General features: G+C 35.8%; 2 protein-coding genes across 2 annotated transcripts in view; one reads left to right on the forward strand and one right to left on the reverse strand.

Moving 5' to 3' along the window:
• The window catches only part of LOC126236754 (probable actin-related protein 2/3 complex subunit 2), a 56,697-nt gene extending 46,225 nt beyond the window's left edge, over positions 1-10,472 (reverse strand). Inside the window, exons 1-4 of the mRNA XM_049946294.1 lie at positions 10,312-10,472; positions 9,888-9,981; positions 9,690-9,789; positions 7,977-8,163 (exon numbers count right to left, since the gene is read on the reverse strand). Of these exons, the coding sequence (XP_049802251.1) occupies positions 7,977-8,163; positions 9,690-9,789; positions 9,888-9,981; positions 10,312-10,385 (455 nt within the window). The 5' untranslated portion in view covers positions 10,386-10,472. The remainder of the gene's footprint in view (positions 1-7,976; positions 8,164-9,689; positions 9,790-9,887; positions 9,982-10,311) is intronic.
• Positions 10,473-10,569: 97 nt separating this feature from the next.
• The window catches only part of LOC126236756 (DNA-directed RNA polymerase, mitochondrial), a 295,970-nt gene continuing 289,555 nt past the window's right edge, over positions 10,570-16,984 (forward strand). The window contains exon 1 of the mRNA XM_049946296.1: positions 10,570-10,812. Within this exon, the coding sequence (XP_049802253.1) occupies positions 10,674-10,812 (139 nt within the window). The 5' untranslated portion in view covers positions 10,570-10,673. The remainder of the gene's footprint in view (positions 10,813-16,984) is intronic.

Here is a 16,984-nt window from a genome sequence, read left to right on the forward strand (position 1 = left end):
CAAAATTCTGTTAAAACTTTATAAAGGACTGTTACTGCTCTTACCTTAAAGTGTATGTTGGCAATGCCTACAGTGAGCGGTAATGGGAATGTAAGATGGCAAAAGATCTGATTTGTGTAGCAAATAAGAACAACGTTTTAGTTTCAAACACGGGAAAAATAAATATTGCATTTTTCATAAGATCCTTTAGCATTGTATGTATTGCTAGTACGATGGAACTTAAGTTCCACAGAGAAACATGGATACACAAATACATGTAATGAAGGATATAGCACAAGTGATATGATTATATTCTTGAGAATGTGACCTGTCCATGGAACAAAACAATATTTTATTTTTATCATATGCTCATATGCAGGTGTCAATTCTTTGTACTTAAGAAATGACATGTATTACAAGCCACTAAAGAAACTCTATATAAAAAAAAAAGTCCTTCATCATTCAAGTATTTGTACTATCTAAAACAGTCAGAAATGACAGTCATTCCAGGAATGATGTACTCATTGATGATACTGAACAGCAACTTCTTCATATGCTTGAGAAAAAACTTTGAAAAAACACTGTAGGTTTCTCTTTGGAGTCCTCCAAAAATCTACCTTCTTGTTTTTTGTTCTCTCTGGCATATTTTCTTCTTGCAAACATAGCCTCATCGATCTCCATAATGACTCCATTACCATCAAGTTTTCCACTTACATTGAAGCACATTTCAATACATAATTCTCCGCAGAAGCTTTTCCAATTTTCTACTGTCTTCTCAGATAATTGTAGCTTATAGGTAATAAAAAAGTTTCTGCACCTTTTGACCCACAGGCAAATTAACTGTAGAATTTTTTTGTAGCTTAACTTGCTTCCCTCAAACAATGAATTTTTTTCTAATACTGCAACTAACTCTGTGATCAGTCTTTTTGCAGCTCCACTGCGCCCCATCTGAACGTTTTGTATCAGAAATAAGGCTCATATCCTCACCAGACTTCAGTCACTTTCTATGACTGGCTATAAAACCGTGCGACACACCAGTTAACTACACTGTCGTCATGTTCCATAAGAATGAGGTCTGCAGTGAACTCATTCGGAGTCCATAGCTGAAAACGCAATGGAGTCGAATCGAATTGTTCACTCAAAAGAGGTTGAACACATCTGTTTCGGTATTTCTCATTGGTTACTTACAAGAACATCAAAGGTAACATTAATATCTATGGTTGTCTCATTAGGTGATTAGAGACAAAGAAACTCGGGCCAGAAAATTGAAATGCAAAAAAAAAATGCCCATTATGCAAACCCATCTCCTTTCAATGTTGTCCGATCAAAGGAATCTGTGCAACACAGAAAAAAAACTATTAATCAAACTTACATTAGTATATTTCTCATTGCCAATACTGTTATATGCTGAGAGAGAACTCTCAACCAAACTGTTGCCCGCCAATCTAACCCAGGCCTCAGGCTACGCTACAGGTCAATCTGTCACCACAAACAGTTTTTCTGCTTTCACATTCATGGGCTTCGCCAACTCACAACCAAACTGTTGTTTTCCAACCTAACCTAGGCCCCACGCTATGCTACAGGTCAGTCGGTCACTACAACCAGTTTTTCTGCTTTTACATTTGTTGACTTCACCAACTCAATAATCAAACTGTCACATTCCACTTAATCTAGACACCGCTAGGCTACACAAATATGCTGTAACAACAAAAACTAAAGAAAAGGTCACCTACACAACACATGTAATCCAGCTCCTAATGCAACCAAAATTTAGCATGTATACAATTTACTTCTGAGCGGTTTGCCACAAAACATATTTCCACAGACCCTGTAGTAACTGCTTCACCATAAAAAAATGCCATACTTTCCATATACATCAATAACAGAAATGAAAAAATGCAGGAGAAATAGAAAATTAATAAAGGGCCCTCCATAAAACATGGATTATTCATGGCAAACAGTCCATCCATATTTAAGAAAAGAATCATAATTAATATTTCACCAAGCAAATTGCTATATACATCAGTAACAGAAATGTCAATACGCTGCAGCAGTAATAATTAAAGAAAAAACCATCTATGCAATGCGAATAATTCTTGTGCATCCATCACCATAAGTGAAGTATCATATTCAATCTTTGCTTACATCATAAGGTGCCACGATATTATAGGAGAAGAACGCGTACCCGCCCTACAGTGTATAAAGCAATAGACAATATTGCTATTAATACCTCTAACTACGTAAGTGCACAAGTCATCCTGCATGGTACATCAGTGTTCTGTGGTGGAGTTCTTAACTTTACCATTACCAATAATGATACCCTGCAGCATGGTAACAGATGGGTAAAAAACACCTTTGGATAAAAATCATGCTTATTATGTCTATTTTATGGCAAACTCATTGGTTCTACAAGTGCTTGTCTCCAATTGGCTGCAACCAATGATAAAAGAACATGTGTTGGTGACATTTGCACTATACAGCGAACAAGAGCAGTGCGTGGACACCCAATGGTTAAGTTTATCCAAAATTTCTATTTGCACTAGTCAAATGACATTATTCGGAGGTAACTGTGTGTCTGTGTGTGTGTGTGTGTGTGTGTGTGTGTGTTTTCATACACACATATATAACAAAGGATTGCGAGAAAGTTCTGTCTTTATAAATGTCTGTCTCAGTGGCTCCTCTAATTGGGAATAGTGATTTGCCCTTTCATAAAATTTCCACAAACAACTTACATATCAAAGCACAATTAATTTTTTACCTCTGTCCCCTTCTCAACTCAACCTCTAACTTGTACATATCGTCTAACACAATATAGGTAAAAATTTTTCTTTCATAGAATTCTACACTTGTTCATCACTAATGATCCACAGTTTATTCTCATCAACTAGTTCACTTAGTGGTTGTAGGAACTGGCCCAGCACTCCCATGAATTCTTTTGCAACTTTCTCCTTGGCACCTCTAATAGTGGTGCTTCTGTCCTTGGCCAACTACCTCCAATCTTCTGCAGTAAATCTGGCTATTCTGTTACATATTTTGCAAATGCCATGAAAGCACCCAGACCTAAAGCAACTCATCTCTGCACACACTATCAAATTACCTGACTTTTATTCCTAATCTAGACTTTATCAAACTACCCTTGAAAATGGTTTTCTTTATATATGATTTAAATATTAAGTTTTACATTGTGCTCCAACTGGACTTTTCTACCTCTAATACCACTTTGAACAAATCTGCTACTCACAGTTACATTTTGCCATCACTGCCACAGAACAATTCCTTACTGACATTCCAAGATTTTCTGTATAACATAATGTTTCCTGTCTTCTCGAATAAACCTCCAACACAGATCCACTTTAGTACTCAAAAGGAATATTTGAAAATCATAAAGATTAATTAAAGATGAAGCTTTTGTAATTTACATGTGCTTATCTTCTAACGGGGTGAAAACTGGCTCATCCAGCAATTTACAGGCGATCCCAGAATATAATGCGAAATTTTAACCATTGTGATAACCAATTTTATATCACAAATATTTCAGCAAAAAGAAAGATATATATATATATATATATAGAGGTGTGTGTGTGTGTATGTGTGTGTGCGTGCACACACACACACACACACACACACACAGGGCGATTCAAAATTTCTATTACAGGCTTCAAGAGATTGCTGGTAGGTTGATTGGTGTTGAAGGGACCAAACAGCAAGGTCATCAGTCCAAGAGATTGGAGAGGGGACTTATTAGATGAAGTTTTGATGTGGAATCCACGACCGGAAATGTACCATTATGTTTGAAGATCGGATCACTTTCAAAACAGGCTGTCATAATTATGACATCATCTTCGTCTGAATATAAAATGACTGTGAGAAATTGCATGTTAAAAACTAGGAGGGTTGGCAGTGGTGCTTCACAGACAACTGCACTCTAGACTTTCTGAGGATGTCCTTTGTCAAAGCTGCATCAACCCTCCCCCATTTTCCCCTGAAAGCTACCTTTCTGCATTTCTTTCTACTCAGGCTTAGCAATTTTTATAATTTTGTATCATGCATAGGCTAAATAAAAATGTATCATTATTGAACAACTAATACTTCAATGAGCAACACTGATATAAAATATTGCTCCTAACAAATTAATCTGTCACTGTTGCAAATAAATTACAAGTTGTATAAATTTCCTAAAAAAACCTGAAAGTTAAACTACTGTGCACTGATTTCAGTTTGATGTTTAATAAACAATAGATTTCACATGTTCCTCATAAATTAAAATAGGGCACAAATTACCAATTAAAAATAAAAGAGAAATAGCTATAATTAAGAGTTATAAAAATATCCTTTTCTCAGACTTTCATTATTACTGTAACATTACTTTGTATTTTCTTAATCTGAACACAATGGTTATGTCACCGATGTACAGTTTAGCAGCAGCTGTGTAACATTCTATTGAATAGATAGCAAAATTTGATAGTCTGTTTTAAGTCACACTTTAATTTAATGAAACTGCTTTCACCAAATGCTGCAGCCACTGAAATTGTCATAAATGTATTGACAGCCTTTCCCACATCTGGATAAGCATTTCTTAACCAATATTTTGGAAAAAAATTCAAAATATCCAAGTGGGAAGCCACAACAATGCTCTTCATCAGCTCTTTCACATAGAACTTGACAGGAGCGACATCGCTGACTGACCTGCTGTATCAATAGCCTGCTATATTTGGCACTAAAAATCAGCTACACATTTTTTAAGATACGATACAGAGCTGTCACTTAAGCTTTATCATGAAAGGAAATTAAAGTCAAATTAAATGGCATGAGTTATACGAGGTCTGTTTCCATTTCACTTACTCATTATCAAATACTTTGAAGCAATCTAACTCTAAAAGCCTCACAGCAATCGCCAGTCAACAGAAATCAGCAAAACTTGGAAGTGATAATCAAATAGCTTCAGCAGCTTTTCACTGACCTTTAAGGTTGTACTAGGCATTCGTGAAGTAGCAGCAAGAACTCTATTACTGAACAAGAATGAGTTGTCGCAGGGAATGACTTCTTCTTGTAGGCAGAAGAATAGGAACCCAAGAATAGGAATGAGGAGGTAGTTGTGCATGGCATCTCGACCCCTGCAGTGAACATCATGTTGTACATGGCAGTTGACCTCTGACAGTAACATTTTTCTCCACATTGAAGCACTCACAGTACTCCCTTGATGTGGTGGCAAAGGAATATTTCACAACCTGCACATACCACTCCAGGATTCTTAAATCATTTTTATTACCTGTCCATTTCTGGTCAGTTTTTGTGCCACCTCTGTGTCTGCATCCTTGGTGGGGGCTTATCCCACCATGCCATTGGTATGGCCCTACACTTACAACATGTAAGTCAGAGCTCATTGTCTCCACTGTGTGGATACCATGAAGCGGGAGATTTGGAAGTGATCAGATCCTCAAACAGATTTTACATCTAAACAGTACATTCCATACTTGGGTTCCTTATCAAAGGTTCGTCTACTAAGCCCCCTCTACAGTCCCTAGAAACCTGTAATAGAAATTTTGGCTCACTCTGTATATATGGCCAGCATTTTAACAGGTGTAAGATTTAATGAAATGTGGATACAAGTTGCATCCAGGTTCTGCTAATATAATTAACTAGCTAACCAAGCAAGTTTTTCATGGTCAGGTTGATTGGAGGAACCAACAATATGCAAAGAAAAATTCAAGAGCCTTAAAAAGTCAGATACCCCGGTTAAAATTCAATTTTATTAGAGGACAGGTACAAAAATACTAAAAAAAGAGGGGGTTTGGGGAGTGGTAGTAATTATTATAAAATGATTTTGTTGGCAGCAGCTACCTTTATCATTCACTAGGAAACATCAACTTGACCTCATAATTTAACGGAAAAAAACACACTTAGAAGATATCAGCCCCAGCAACTGATCTCATGTGAAAATATGGGCAGCAATTCCGACAGTACACAGATATGAACTTCTGAAGATACAGCTTTTAAAGTTTTGCACCCACCAGTTATACGTCACTCGCTCCGCGTCACACTACAGCTGCTTAATCCCTGAGTGCAAAGTCCTGTACAGTGAAGTGGATAAGAAGTTGTGAATTAGCGTTTTGACATTGGTAACACGTTTTGGTCATTGTGTCAAACTGTGCGATCTATAACCTGCAGTGATGCCAGAGATGTCTTTGCACTTTAACATTTTATGTTGCAATCACAATGCTATTTTGATTTTGAAGCACATATATAGCTGCAGAATATTAATATGAGAACATTGTTAAAACAGTTTTGTGCATATGTATATATGGGGTTGATGTATTATGTACTCATATTACTTCTTTTTTAGTAGAATAACATGTTCTTGAGCAAGATTTCAAAACACGTTGGGTAGATGTGTCTGTGACCCTTTCTCTTCCATCATCTTCAACATCACATGAATAACAGGGTTCTGGTCGTCACTGCACTGTACAGTACTTCATGTTTGGGCATGAGGTGGCTACAGTGGTTGGAGCGAGTGATAACTGGTGTAAGCAAACATTTAAAAGCTGTGCTTTCAGAAGGCCACAGCTGCGTACTATCAGAAGTGAGGCCCAAATTTTTGCACTAGATCGACTGCTAGCGCTGATAAATTGCAGATGTGCTATTTTGTGTTCAAAGTAACTCTTACGCTGAAAGGGGCACAGGGAGGAGGGGGAGAGTTTGCTAGCTCAGGGGAAGGAATTTATTGAATATATAATTTATAACTCTTTCTACATGCATGCCGTTGAACAGTACTATTTCATCTTAGTGAGTATTCTGAAGTAAAACTTTCACTGGTGCATATTGCCTCATTTTTAATTCTATGTGACTGGAGATGATAATCTCACCAAAGCGTATTATCTGCCTGCATTATTACTATTATGACACACTGTACTGTTGAAGTCAACCAATAAGTGAAGGCCACTGGGAAACAATCAATCATTAAAATATTAGACAAAATTATTAAATCACAAAGAACCACTCATTCTCTTTGTGCCAATGATTGTTTGCTAGCGGTAATGCAGTCTTGGGCTGTGCTTCTACAAGATATAGGGAACTTAGCTGTAGCCTCTTTATTACCAACAGAGACAGAACTTGTTTAATGAACATGTCTTTCAGTGTTCATTTCACATAACTAGCTGAATTCAATCACCGTGTCAACCCGCAATGTTAAAATGGGTTAGAGCTAGTACTGAACAATAAAGTCAGGGATTTCTTTCATCCTTGCCTGAAGCAAGGTAGATAGCAATGTACATAACAGCTCATGCAGATAAGATAACTTTTAAGCTCATGAGATAGCTGGTTATCTTTACAATTTCTACAAATAAAGTTTGTCACAACAGCATAACATACATACCACAAATAGAAATATACTCAGTAATAAATATTCATTGTTAATGTTCATGGAGTATTTTAATTCATACTCAAATCTAATTGCAGTGTACACATGCTTATGTACCTTGTCTCATTGTGATGAGCTTTTAGATTTTCCAATTTTCTTTAGTTTTCTTTTTCTCTGAATCATCAGCTATCTGTATTTCAGAACTAACAATTTTAATACACTTTTGAAAAGCTCCCTTTGGCACTTACTGAAAATTTTGTTTTCTTAACATTCTCCATGTATAGCACAAAAAATTAAAATTTTTTCAAAGTTTTTGTACGAGCATCGTTGCAAGGAAGAAAAAGGAAATTACAGGTGGTCTAGCTCTTTTTAGCTTGGAACGGAAAAGCAAACAGTACCTGGACAAATGTAAATTCTTGCCTGCCTTGTTAAACGGTACTTAACATTTTTTAGCCACTGTATTGCAGAGAAATACATCTAGCTTAAAAAATGATTTCTCCATACAACTGTCTCACTCATTACAAAAATATATGCTACTTTTGACAATAGGCGATACTGGTAATTATATACTGTGCGCTACTATGAGGAATGTTTAAAAACTCAGTAAATAAGAATTAATATGGTTAACAGTATTACTTACAGTGTTTCATCATTCCTGTAATTAATAACAGCTCTTTTATGGCCTTCCTCGCCCCTCTCTTGGAAGTCAAAATACTTTTCAAATACAGACGCAAAACAATTCCTCTTCAGAAGACCAATTTTTTTAACAATATCTTCCCAGTCTTGGGGAATATTTTCTAAGTCAATTAAAACTGAAACATTATAACCTGAAAAACAAATAAAGAAAAAAAGAGAAGTCATGTATGATTTTAATGAAGCACTGAAAATGAAACTTACACACAAGCAGATTAATCACTACTATTGTGAGGGGAAAATATAATTAATCCTATTTATCAGATTTCCATTGCATGTGATGAACACTTAGTTTATATGTAGATATTAGAATTACTTCGATTTTTGTCTTTTTTATTTGGTCTAGTAAATCTTCCACATACAGTACAGCGCATCAGATATTAGACAGGTCAATGCAAATATATTTACATGACTTTTCTTTGTATTAATGAATAATTTTTTTTTTCAGCTTTGACTTTTAACTAAACCACTGTAACTAGAAAACTACAACTGAAAATATGAATACATTAATATTAATGATTACAGTGTTTATATGCTACAAGTAGATAATGTCATATTTACAAAATATTTCTGTAAGTAATAAAGAATGTGGCTTATACACTTAATATTAACTCTCTTAGGTACACAAACATTTTGGAGAAACTCTTCCAGACCATAGAAGCACCAGATATTCTTTTAACACCGCTTCCATTTATTTAGATAATTTATTACCTGAATTTTTTGGCAACTTATCACAAACAATTTTACTGTCGCATAATGTTTCTTTTGGCACAAATTGGTTTTTAAAGTCAGTTTCCAGTCTTGTATGCAGATAATGACGATCTTAGGATTTGTTATTGCATATTTCTTAATAAACACTACTCTTTCAAAGATGTAAATATATTGAATAGAAGGAATCCCCATCCTTTAAATAGTGGACCATACAGTTTGTTACTTTTTATTCCAGCATGATATTTTGCATCCTGGAGAGTTTTAGAATTTATAGTGGGTTACCCCACACAGTGATCCCATATGTCAGAACAGAATGTATATCAGCACAGAAAACAGTCAATTGTCCTTATGGCAACAGTTTTGAAGCACTCTCATTAAATAGTCTCTTAAAAATGCTATCAATCTAAATGTAAAGATGCTTGAACTACGCATTAACAGTACAAGATTATTTACTTTTGTGGCAATAAAATGTACAATGATATATAAGAAAACAGAGAAAGTTGTGACAACATTAACTCCATGGTATGAGATACCGTCCATCAATGAACAGATTTTTTTGTTATGACAATAGTGAAGAATTCACTATTTCTTCAGATGGAAAACGATTCTCATTTTCCCTTCTTAATACAATTATTAGTCTTTCTGTGGGAAAGCTTACAGATATGCTAGCCTATTACTAACACGATCTCAGTAGTGCACAAAGCTTTTTTGTATAGGGTTTGATTGGGATCTCCCAAAACACAAATATGAAGTCATTCTCGTCTCCATTTAGTGCTGTACACAGCACTCAATCTAATATATCTTCTACACTAAGCCATGATCTTTGGTGAATATATAAACATTCAAGTCTAATACTAAGAAATGTTTTGCGACACTGAACATTCAGTATTGCACATAGGCCTACAAGATACACACTGTTTATTGAATAATTCAAATGTTGTACTCTTACCATCTTCAACTTGAGTAAGGAGAGGGCCATATTCTCTTTTCAGAAGTTCATCAGCACCATGTTCTTGTAGTTCTTTGTAGAATTTCAATGAAATACTTGTCTGGAGAGAAACCAGAAGCAAGACAGATACTTAGACAAAAACAACACATTTTCACTATGACGTACGCTATACTGTTAATTATAAAGAGGAATACCCACTCTGACTTTAGTTTTATCACCACCTACGTTTGATATATGAAACAGAACTCCATCAAAGTCAGCAATAGTGATGTCTATCGATTCTGGTTTGTGACTGAAAAGATGACTACAATCAGTTTAAAATATAACAAAACAAGCATTTGTTACAGTTTAATATAAACATAGGCTTCTGTCAGCTGTCAAAAACATGGTATGACAACTACATTAATCCGCTAGGTTTTAAACGAAAAACTCGATGTCAATCATATGTATATACTGTATCTTAACGCATACTAATTATCCTTAATACTGAGTGTGCCACAGATGATTAGGGTGCTGAAGGAATCGGGAAGCGATGCTCGTAGAACTCACAGGCGCTCCACCCCAGCCGGTGGTTATAATGCCCATTTGGTATGAATAATACCTTCTTAACATGAATACTAACCCCGCAAGGGCGTTTTTGAATTTTAACGTCAGCGTTTCTTCTACTATCCTATTATTGATCTCCAAAAGGATCATGTTTTCTCCAACTTATAAACAGCTCTTCATACAACCCTCAACACTACTACAACACTAACACTTCCCCCTTGGGTGGATGCAACCGGAAGTTACAACTTTAATATGGAAGTGGCCGAAACCTCGATGATTGGTAACAGTGGGTGTCACGTGATAATAACAAAACACTTCAAGTAACAAATGAAGAGGGAAATGCTGTGCGCTCCGGCATGAGGAGTGCTGGACACCTAAGGAAGATGTAGTTGTTGTGCGAATTGTGTTTATTGTATTCATCTCTACGACAGTTGACCCATGCGCAGAATGTATCACTTACTAAAACTACGTAAATTTTATGCGAGCAACACAGGATCGCTGTCATCGTCATTAAGTAAACATTTCTCCAAAAGAAAGTGCCCAATTTGTGAACATCCATTTGTACCGCAGCAGAAAGGTATATAAAATGTGTTACTATACTTATTTTATTGACATATACTCCACAGTTTTTCTCAGGATAGTGCGTATCTTGGCAACTTTAATGATCTTGAGAATAAGCTGTGCCTGGAAAACTTTCACAAGCCAAGTCAAAATGCCAGGAGGACGGGATACATGAGCAGGGCTGGTGTAATTTAAAAACATTCACCAGCCATCCGAACTGAACAGCAGTAATCACAGTAGACACTAGAGCAAAGATTCCCAGACTATTCGTTTCTGAGTGGGAGATATGTCACTGAGAAAAATAAAATGAAACATAATTGCCAGCCAACCCACACTCCTGCAAAACGATTGCAGAATTTTGCAGCAGTAGAATTGTATTTGGCATTTTACATGGTCTAATAGGAGGAATGTGTGCAGTTTTGTTGGTGTGTTGTTACTGAGCATCAAGTTTGTACAGGTGGATGTACCACACAGATGTAACTGCAAATTTGTTATTGTCTCTCAACACTATTTTCAGCAGCCTAAAGTAACATTGGAAGTGGACCAGGGAAGTTTGATGATATAGTCAGTGCAGCATAAACAGATTTGTCCGTTTGTTCTGGATAGTGGAGGGAACTGGAATGGTGGTGGGTGTGCCATTGAGGGGAGCCAGAATTTGGTAGGTAAAGAACTGAAATGCTTCAGTCTACCTTTTCTGATCTACATTTAATGGAATATGATGTCTCACTACGAAATGCCCATTCTGCATCTACTGTGCTTGAATACTGTGATCTCATACCTTGCAGAACAGTGATAGCAGTAACTTTACATTAACAGAACTGGTTGGCAGGAAAGAGAGGCAGCCAACCACATGGAACAACAAGATATATGCCTACTTGGTGAACAGATGTGTGCTCTTTGCAGCATCAATTAATATTACTTTGTGTGTGCTATGCAGTAGGCTACTACCAGTACTGTGAATTGCAGTACTGGCCTTAACAAATTATTAGGTTGCGTTTGGGAGCTATTCTTCTGCTGCTGTTCAGAGAAATAGACATTTTGTTCTTTAAAGCAAATTTTATAATCGATCTCCAACTTTTTAGGAGGAGGAGATGATGGTAGTGATAATGATAGTGATGATTATGATGCACTTACAAGTGAGTGTTAATGTATAATTGTCTAAGGATATGATATTTGTAATTACAAACTCTGCTGGTCACTGTCATAGTCCATTTTTGTAGTACAATACAACACACCAGTTCTTCCAAGGTTCTCCTAGAATATTATCCCATGCGATGTTAGAGGGCGGAAAAAGTATGAAATGTGAAAATACCTTTCTGCCCTAACATTTTACAATATCTCATAAAACTAAACACTTTTACTAATGTAGTTATTTGGGTAATTGATCAATATGGTTGTTGCATTTGCTCTACCAGGAATATTAAATGCAGGGCTATAGTAATGTTATTCTATTACTCTTCCCATGTCTGGTATAAATCTTGTTTTCGGAGGCTGTATAGTAAAACTACTTGGTGGGGCCACAACTGTATTAGTAGAAATAGTACCATTTTTTTAAACTGACATTGAGGTATCAGTAATCATTTCTAAGAAATGTGCCAATACAATATTTTATGTAAAGACACAGAATGAATGATGGTTTGCATGTATGTTAATTTCCGTGTGAAAAAGGAGGCAGAAAGAAGCAGAAAAAGCATGCACATATGCTCACCCACATCTGATAATCCAGTCAAAAGTGGATACACACTAACTTTGTTGAACATGTCACATGTCAATGGGCTGTTCCATAAGAGGATGGACATAAATCATAAAAAAATTCCTTTTATAACACTGATTACCACTTCTGTTACCTGGAACACAATTTTTTTAAATTTGAAGCTCTATTTTTATGTAAAAAAAGTTCTGAAGCTGAAGAAATGGCTCTATAACGTGTCTAGAATTTCAGCTTCTAGTTACTCTTGAAAACTAATTTCTTAAAGCAAAGCAACAAGCATTGTAAAGGTATTTGTTAGCAAAATATCTCCAAAAAATTATAAATATCTTAAGTCAGTCCATTTCAATAGCTTCTTTTGAATTTATTTAATTAGTATTGTCCCCAGACTGATTTGTTTTTTGTTGGTCTCCCCTCTCATTGTGTTACTGACAAAATCCTAAAAGTTGTTTTTCAGTACCAGTGAAGCTTTATGGAAGGCTGTTATAGATATGCAAATACAGATTTGTGAGATAAACAAAAGATTCATTTTAACAGTATTTTATAATGTAACAGAATGACACACATGCAGTAAAGAAATGACATAAATGGAGTAACAGAATGGTGTAAATCAAGTAAGGGTATGACATTAATTTAATAATGGAATCACATTAATTTTATAATGGAATGACTTACATTCCTTGACTCTTAAGATGTTGCACATCAAATACAGCTAAATGGTGGCTATATTGCGATTTTAGACCATTGTATGTCGGCTATTCTCTGAGGGAAGTACCATAAACCAAAAACATAATTTTAAGAGAGAAGAAAGGTATATAGTGTCTGTCTGAAGAGCACCCGCTGAAACATGACCAAATAATTCTCTTTACTTTAAATTTACAGTAATATGAGTAAATGGATGTGTGTTGCATGTAGAATCTGATTATTTAGTTTGACAAACAGTCTTTCTTCTTTTATAACTTACGCTAATTAAATACTCTATGTGGGGGAAATACTGCAACTGCCAAATTATAAATAAACTCATTATTGCCCATAAGAAAAAAGATAGAAAAACAATTTACTGACTTCCTTTGTACTGTAACAGGATGTTGACTATCTTTGAATGTCATTATGAATTGCGCCTTTTTATGTATTGTGTTGTTAGAAGTCTTCTACTGTGACAGTGCAACCAGTCAATTTAAGCAGTGTTTCTTCTTTGCCAACCTGACATTTTTAGAGAATGCTATGGAATAAGTGTGCAGTCCGAAATATTTGCAGAGTTGGGAAATACGTGCTTTTGGTGTTGAGGACTGTCCAAAAATTACAAATGAAAGGTGTCACAGCATAAACATTTTTTATATCTCAGCCCCACAAATTGCTGAGAATAAGGAAGAATTAGCTCAAACAAGAATGGGAACAGTTTCAGTAGAGTAGACCAAAACCATCAGTGTTGTTATGACTACTTCTTTTATTATTGAGTACCATTATTACTCACTAACTTACTCTCCAGAAGTTTGCACACAATTTCAAAAACCAAGCTTCAGCCAAAGCAAAGTCAAACGACCTGATTAATTGTACTGCCTTGCTTCAAGGGAATTTTGCTCTTGTTTCATACGCAAACAAAAAGGACAAGACTTTTTGTGGGACAGATGATTTATGTTGAAGATGGATATGAAATAGAAAGGAAGACCCAAATGGAAAAAATGTTTATATTTCCCTCAAAAGAAGATAAATATTAAGTAGAAAAATACCAAATTGTAGGGAATTTGGCTGCAAGTGCTGTAGATCAAAGAAGTAAATACACTCTTTCTCGTGCAACTGCTCAGTGAAACTGGTAATTTTTAAGTGAAAGTGCCATTCTGTTACTATTAAGTCCCAATCCATTACTGGGGATTTTTGAAATTTCATTAGAAAATATTTTTTAATGCATTTATCTTCTGTGCCATCTTGTATCCCATTTATTCCTCTCCATAACAAAATTTTTATTTATTTTTATAGGAAATGGGTGAGGTGAATTATTGATGTTTTATAAGAGAGAACATTATGCAGGTCATTTCATTGAATTACCTGAAGTATTTTTTACATAATTCTCATCACATGAATGAAACATAAACTGTTACCCTAAGAAAATTACATTTCTTTGCTTATGTCAAAAATACATTAAAAGCATTTATCATTAATAATAATTCTTGGTCTATTTTATCTTAAAAGTGGAAAAAAATATCATAGAGAGTATTCTGTCGCTCATGGAACTGCCCCTTTTAAGGCTCACTATCTTTCTCAATTGTGGTGGGAAAGTTAACAACTGAGGTTTGTGGTCAGACTCCTTCAGAGAATTAATACTGAAGTCACCACTATTTATTGGTCAGACAAGTGCCATAATAGGGCTTCAAATTTTTCTAATGACTTTGGAAAATTGTGCAGTGTTTAATTATATTTGTGCTGTTGCGCTGCATGACTTTAAATGCTCATATTTCAGTGTGGTGGTCTGCATAAAATCTCTTGTGTCTATTATTTTAAATTATTAGTTATTTCTCACACAACTTCTTCAATAGGAAGCTGTGTCAAATCAAAGACTGTGGCACCACCTGCTGACTTTGACCCACGCCGTCATCTGCATGTTGGAAACTCATATTTTGACCTTGTACAATATGGTGACCATGAGATCACTCATTACACAAGTAAACAGACAGTTAATACAGAAATATTTAATTGCAGAAATAACATCAAACTAACAGAGCAGCCGTAGGAATTATGAGACTTTGGGCAAGGACAAACAAAATATATGACAATCCTGATTATAAAGATATACCAAAAAGCACACTAATGTAAACTTAAGCAAACAAAATCTGTAGTGATCAACAAAACCCCATTAATAATAACTCGTATCATAAATGTAACTTGACATATATAAATCAAGCAAAGTCCAAGAAACCACAAACTTACACATAGCTCCAAAACCGATACTGGAAATTTCACCCGACCTATATAGTTCAAACAACATCCATAATACCACAAAATTACACATGGTTCAACAATTCTGGTCTGTCTTATTTCTCTTGATTTATACAGGGTGTCCCAGGAGGAATGGTCAATATTCAGCGAAAGGACAATAACAATAATTTGAAGAAAAAAAAGTTTAGTAAACATGAGTTCTAAAATGCTTACGTTAAGAGCTGTGGCACATTTACATCCCCAGTACTATGAAACACATCTCTTCTTCTGAACAGGTGCTCATAGCTCTTAAGATATGCATTTTAGAGTCTTGTTTACTAGAGTTTTTTGCTTCAAATAATCATTCATAATTCCTGCCATACCCTTGAATATTGACCCTTATTTCTGGGACACTCTGTATACCTATCCAGCTTTTTTTTTTGGCTCCTCAGTGGCGGCTGCTGGGGGAGCGGAAGCTTGTGATCAGCTCGTAGAACATTGGCCGTTGAGACAAGCCCCACCTCCTCGTTCCAGAGCAGCCACCTATCTCTATCCGAATCCCGCTCCAGCTACTGCTGGGTCTGGGTGCTGACGAGTCCTCTCCATTTGGCTCGATCCTCCCACCACTTTTCTTCCTCCACTTGCTGCCAGGTCACACCTCTCCTTTCAACAGATATTCTCACTCCCATTTTCCACCGTGTTCTTGGGCGCCCTCGAGGTCTTTTCCCATCCATCTTTAGTTCTTCCATAATTTTGGGGAGTCTCTGTCCATGCATCCTCTTAACATGCCCATACCATCTTAATCTCTTTCTTTCAATTTCTTCTCTCATACTTTCTTGTTTGGGGTCCTTTCTAATCTCTACATTCCTTACTCTGTCCATTCTTGTTTTTCCCTTAACTGCTCTGAGAAATTTCATTTCCCCTGCTTGCAGTCTGCTCCAGTCCCTTTCTGTCATTGTCCATGTTTCTCCACCATAGGTGACAATAGGGATGTAATAATTCTTATACATAAGGAGTTTTGCTCTTTCTGAAACTTCATTATTCCAAATCAGATGTTTTATTGTTTGGTAGAAATTGCCTCCCTTCTGTAACCTCCTATTAATTTCTTTAGTTATTCTTCCATCCCTAGATATTTCACTCCCTAAATAAGTGAAACTTTCTACCACTTTGAGGGGTTATTTTTTATTTATTTATTTATTTATTTATTTATTGTTCCGTGGGACCACATTAAGGAGAAGTCTCCATGGTCATGGAACGAGTCAATACATGAAATTATAACACGATTGTAGAAACAGATAAAATGAAATATAAGAAACATATTCGGGCGACAAGTCGTTAGTTTAAATAAAGAAAATCAATAATGTAACACTGGAATTTGCTTAATTTTTTAGCTCTTCCAGGAGCTCCTCGACAGAATAGAAGGAGTGAGCCACGAGGAAACTCTTCAGTTTAGACTTAAAAGTGTTTGGGCTACTGCTAAGATTTTTGAGTTCTTGTGGTAGCTTATTGAAAATGGATGCAGCAGAATACTGCACTCCTTTCTGCACAAGACTCAAGGAAGTGCATT

Source organism: Schistocerca nitens, chromosome 2, assembly GCF_023898315.1.
Source record: "Schistocerca nitens isolate TAMUIC-IGC-003100 chromosome 2, iqSchNite1.1, whole genome shotgun sequence".
NCBI lineage: Eukaryota > Metazoa > Arthropoda > Insecta > Orthoptera > Acrididae > Schistocerca > Schistocerca nitens.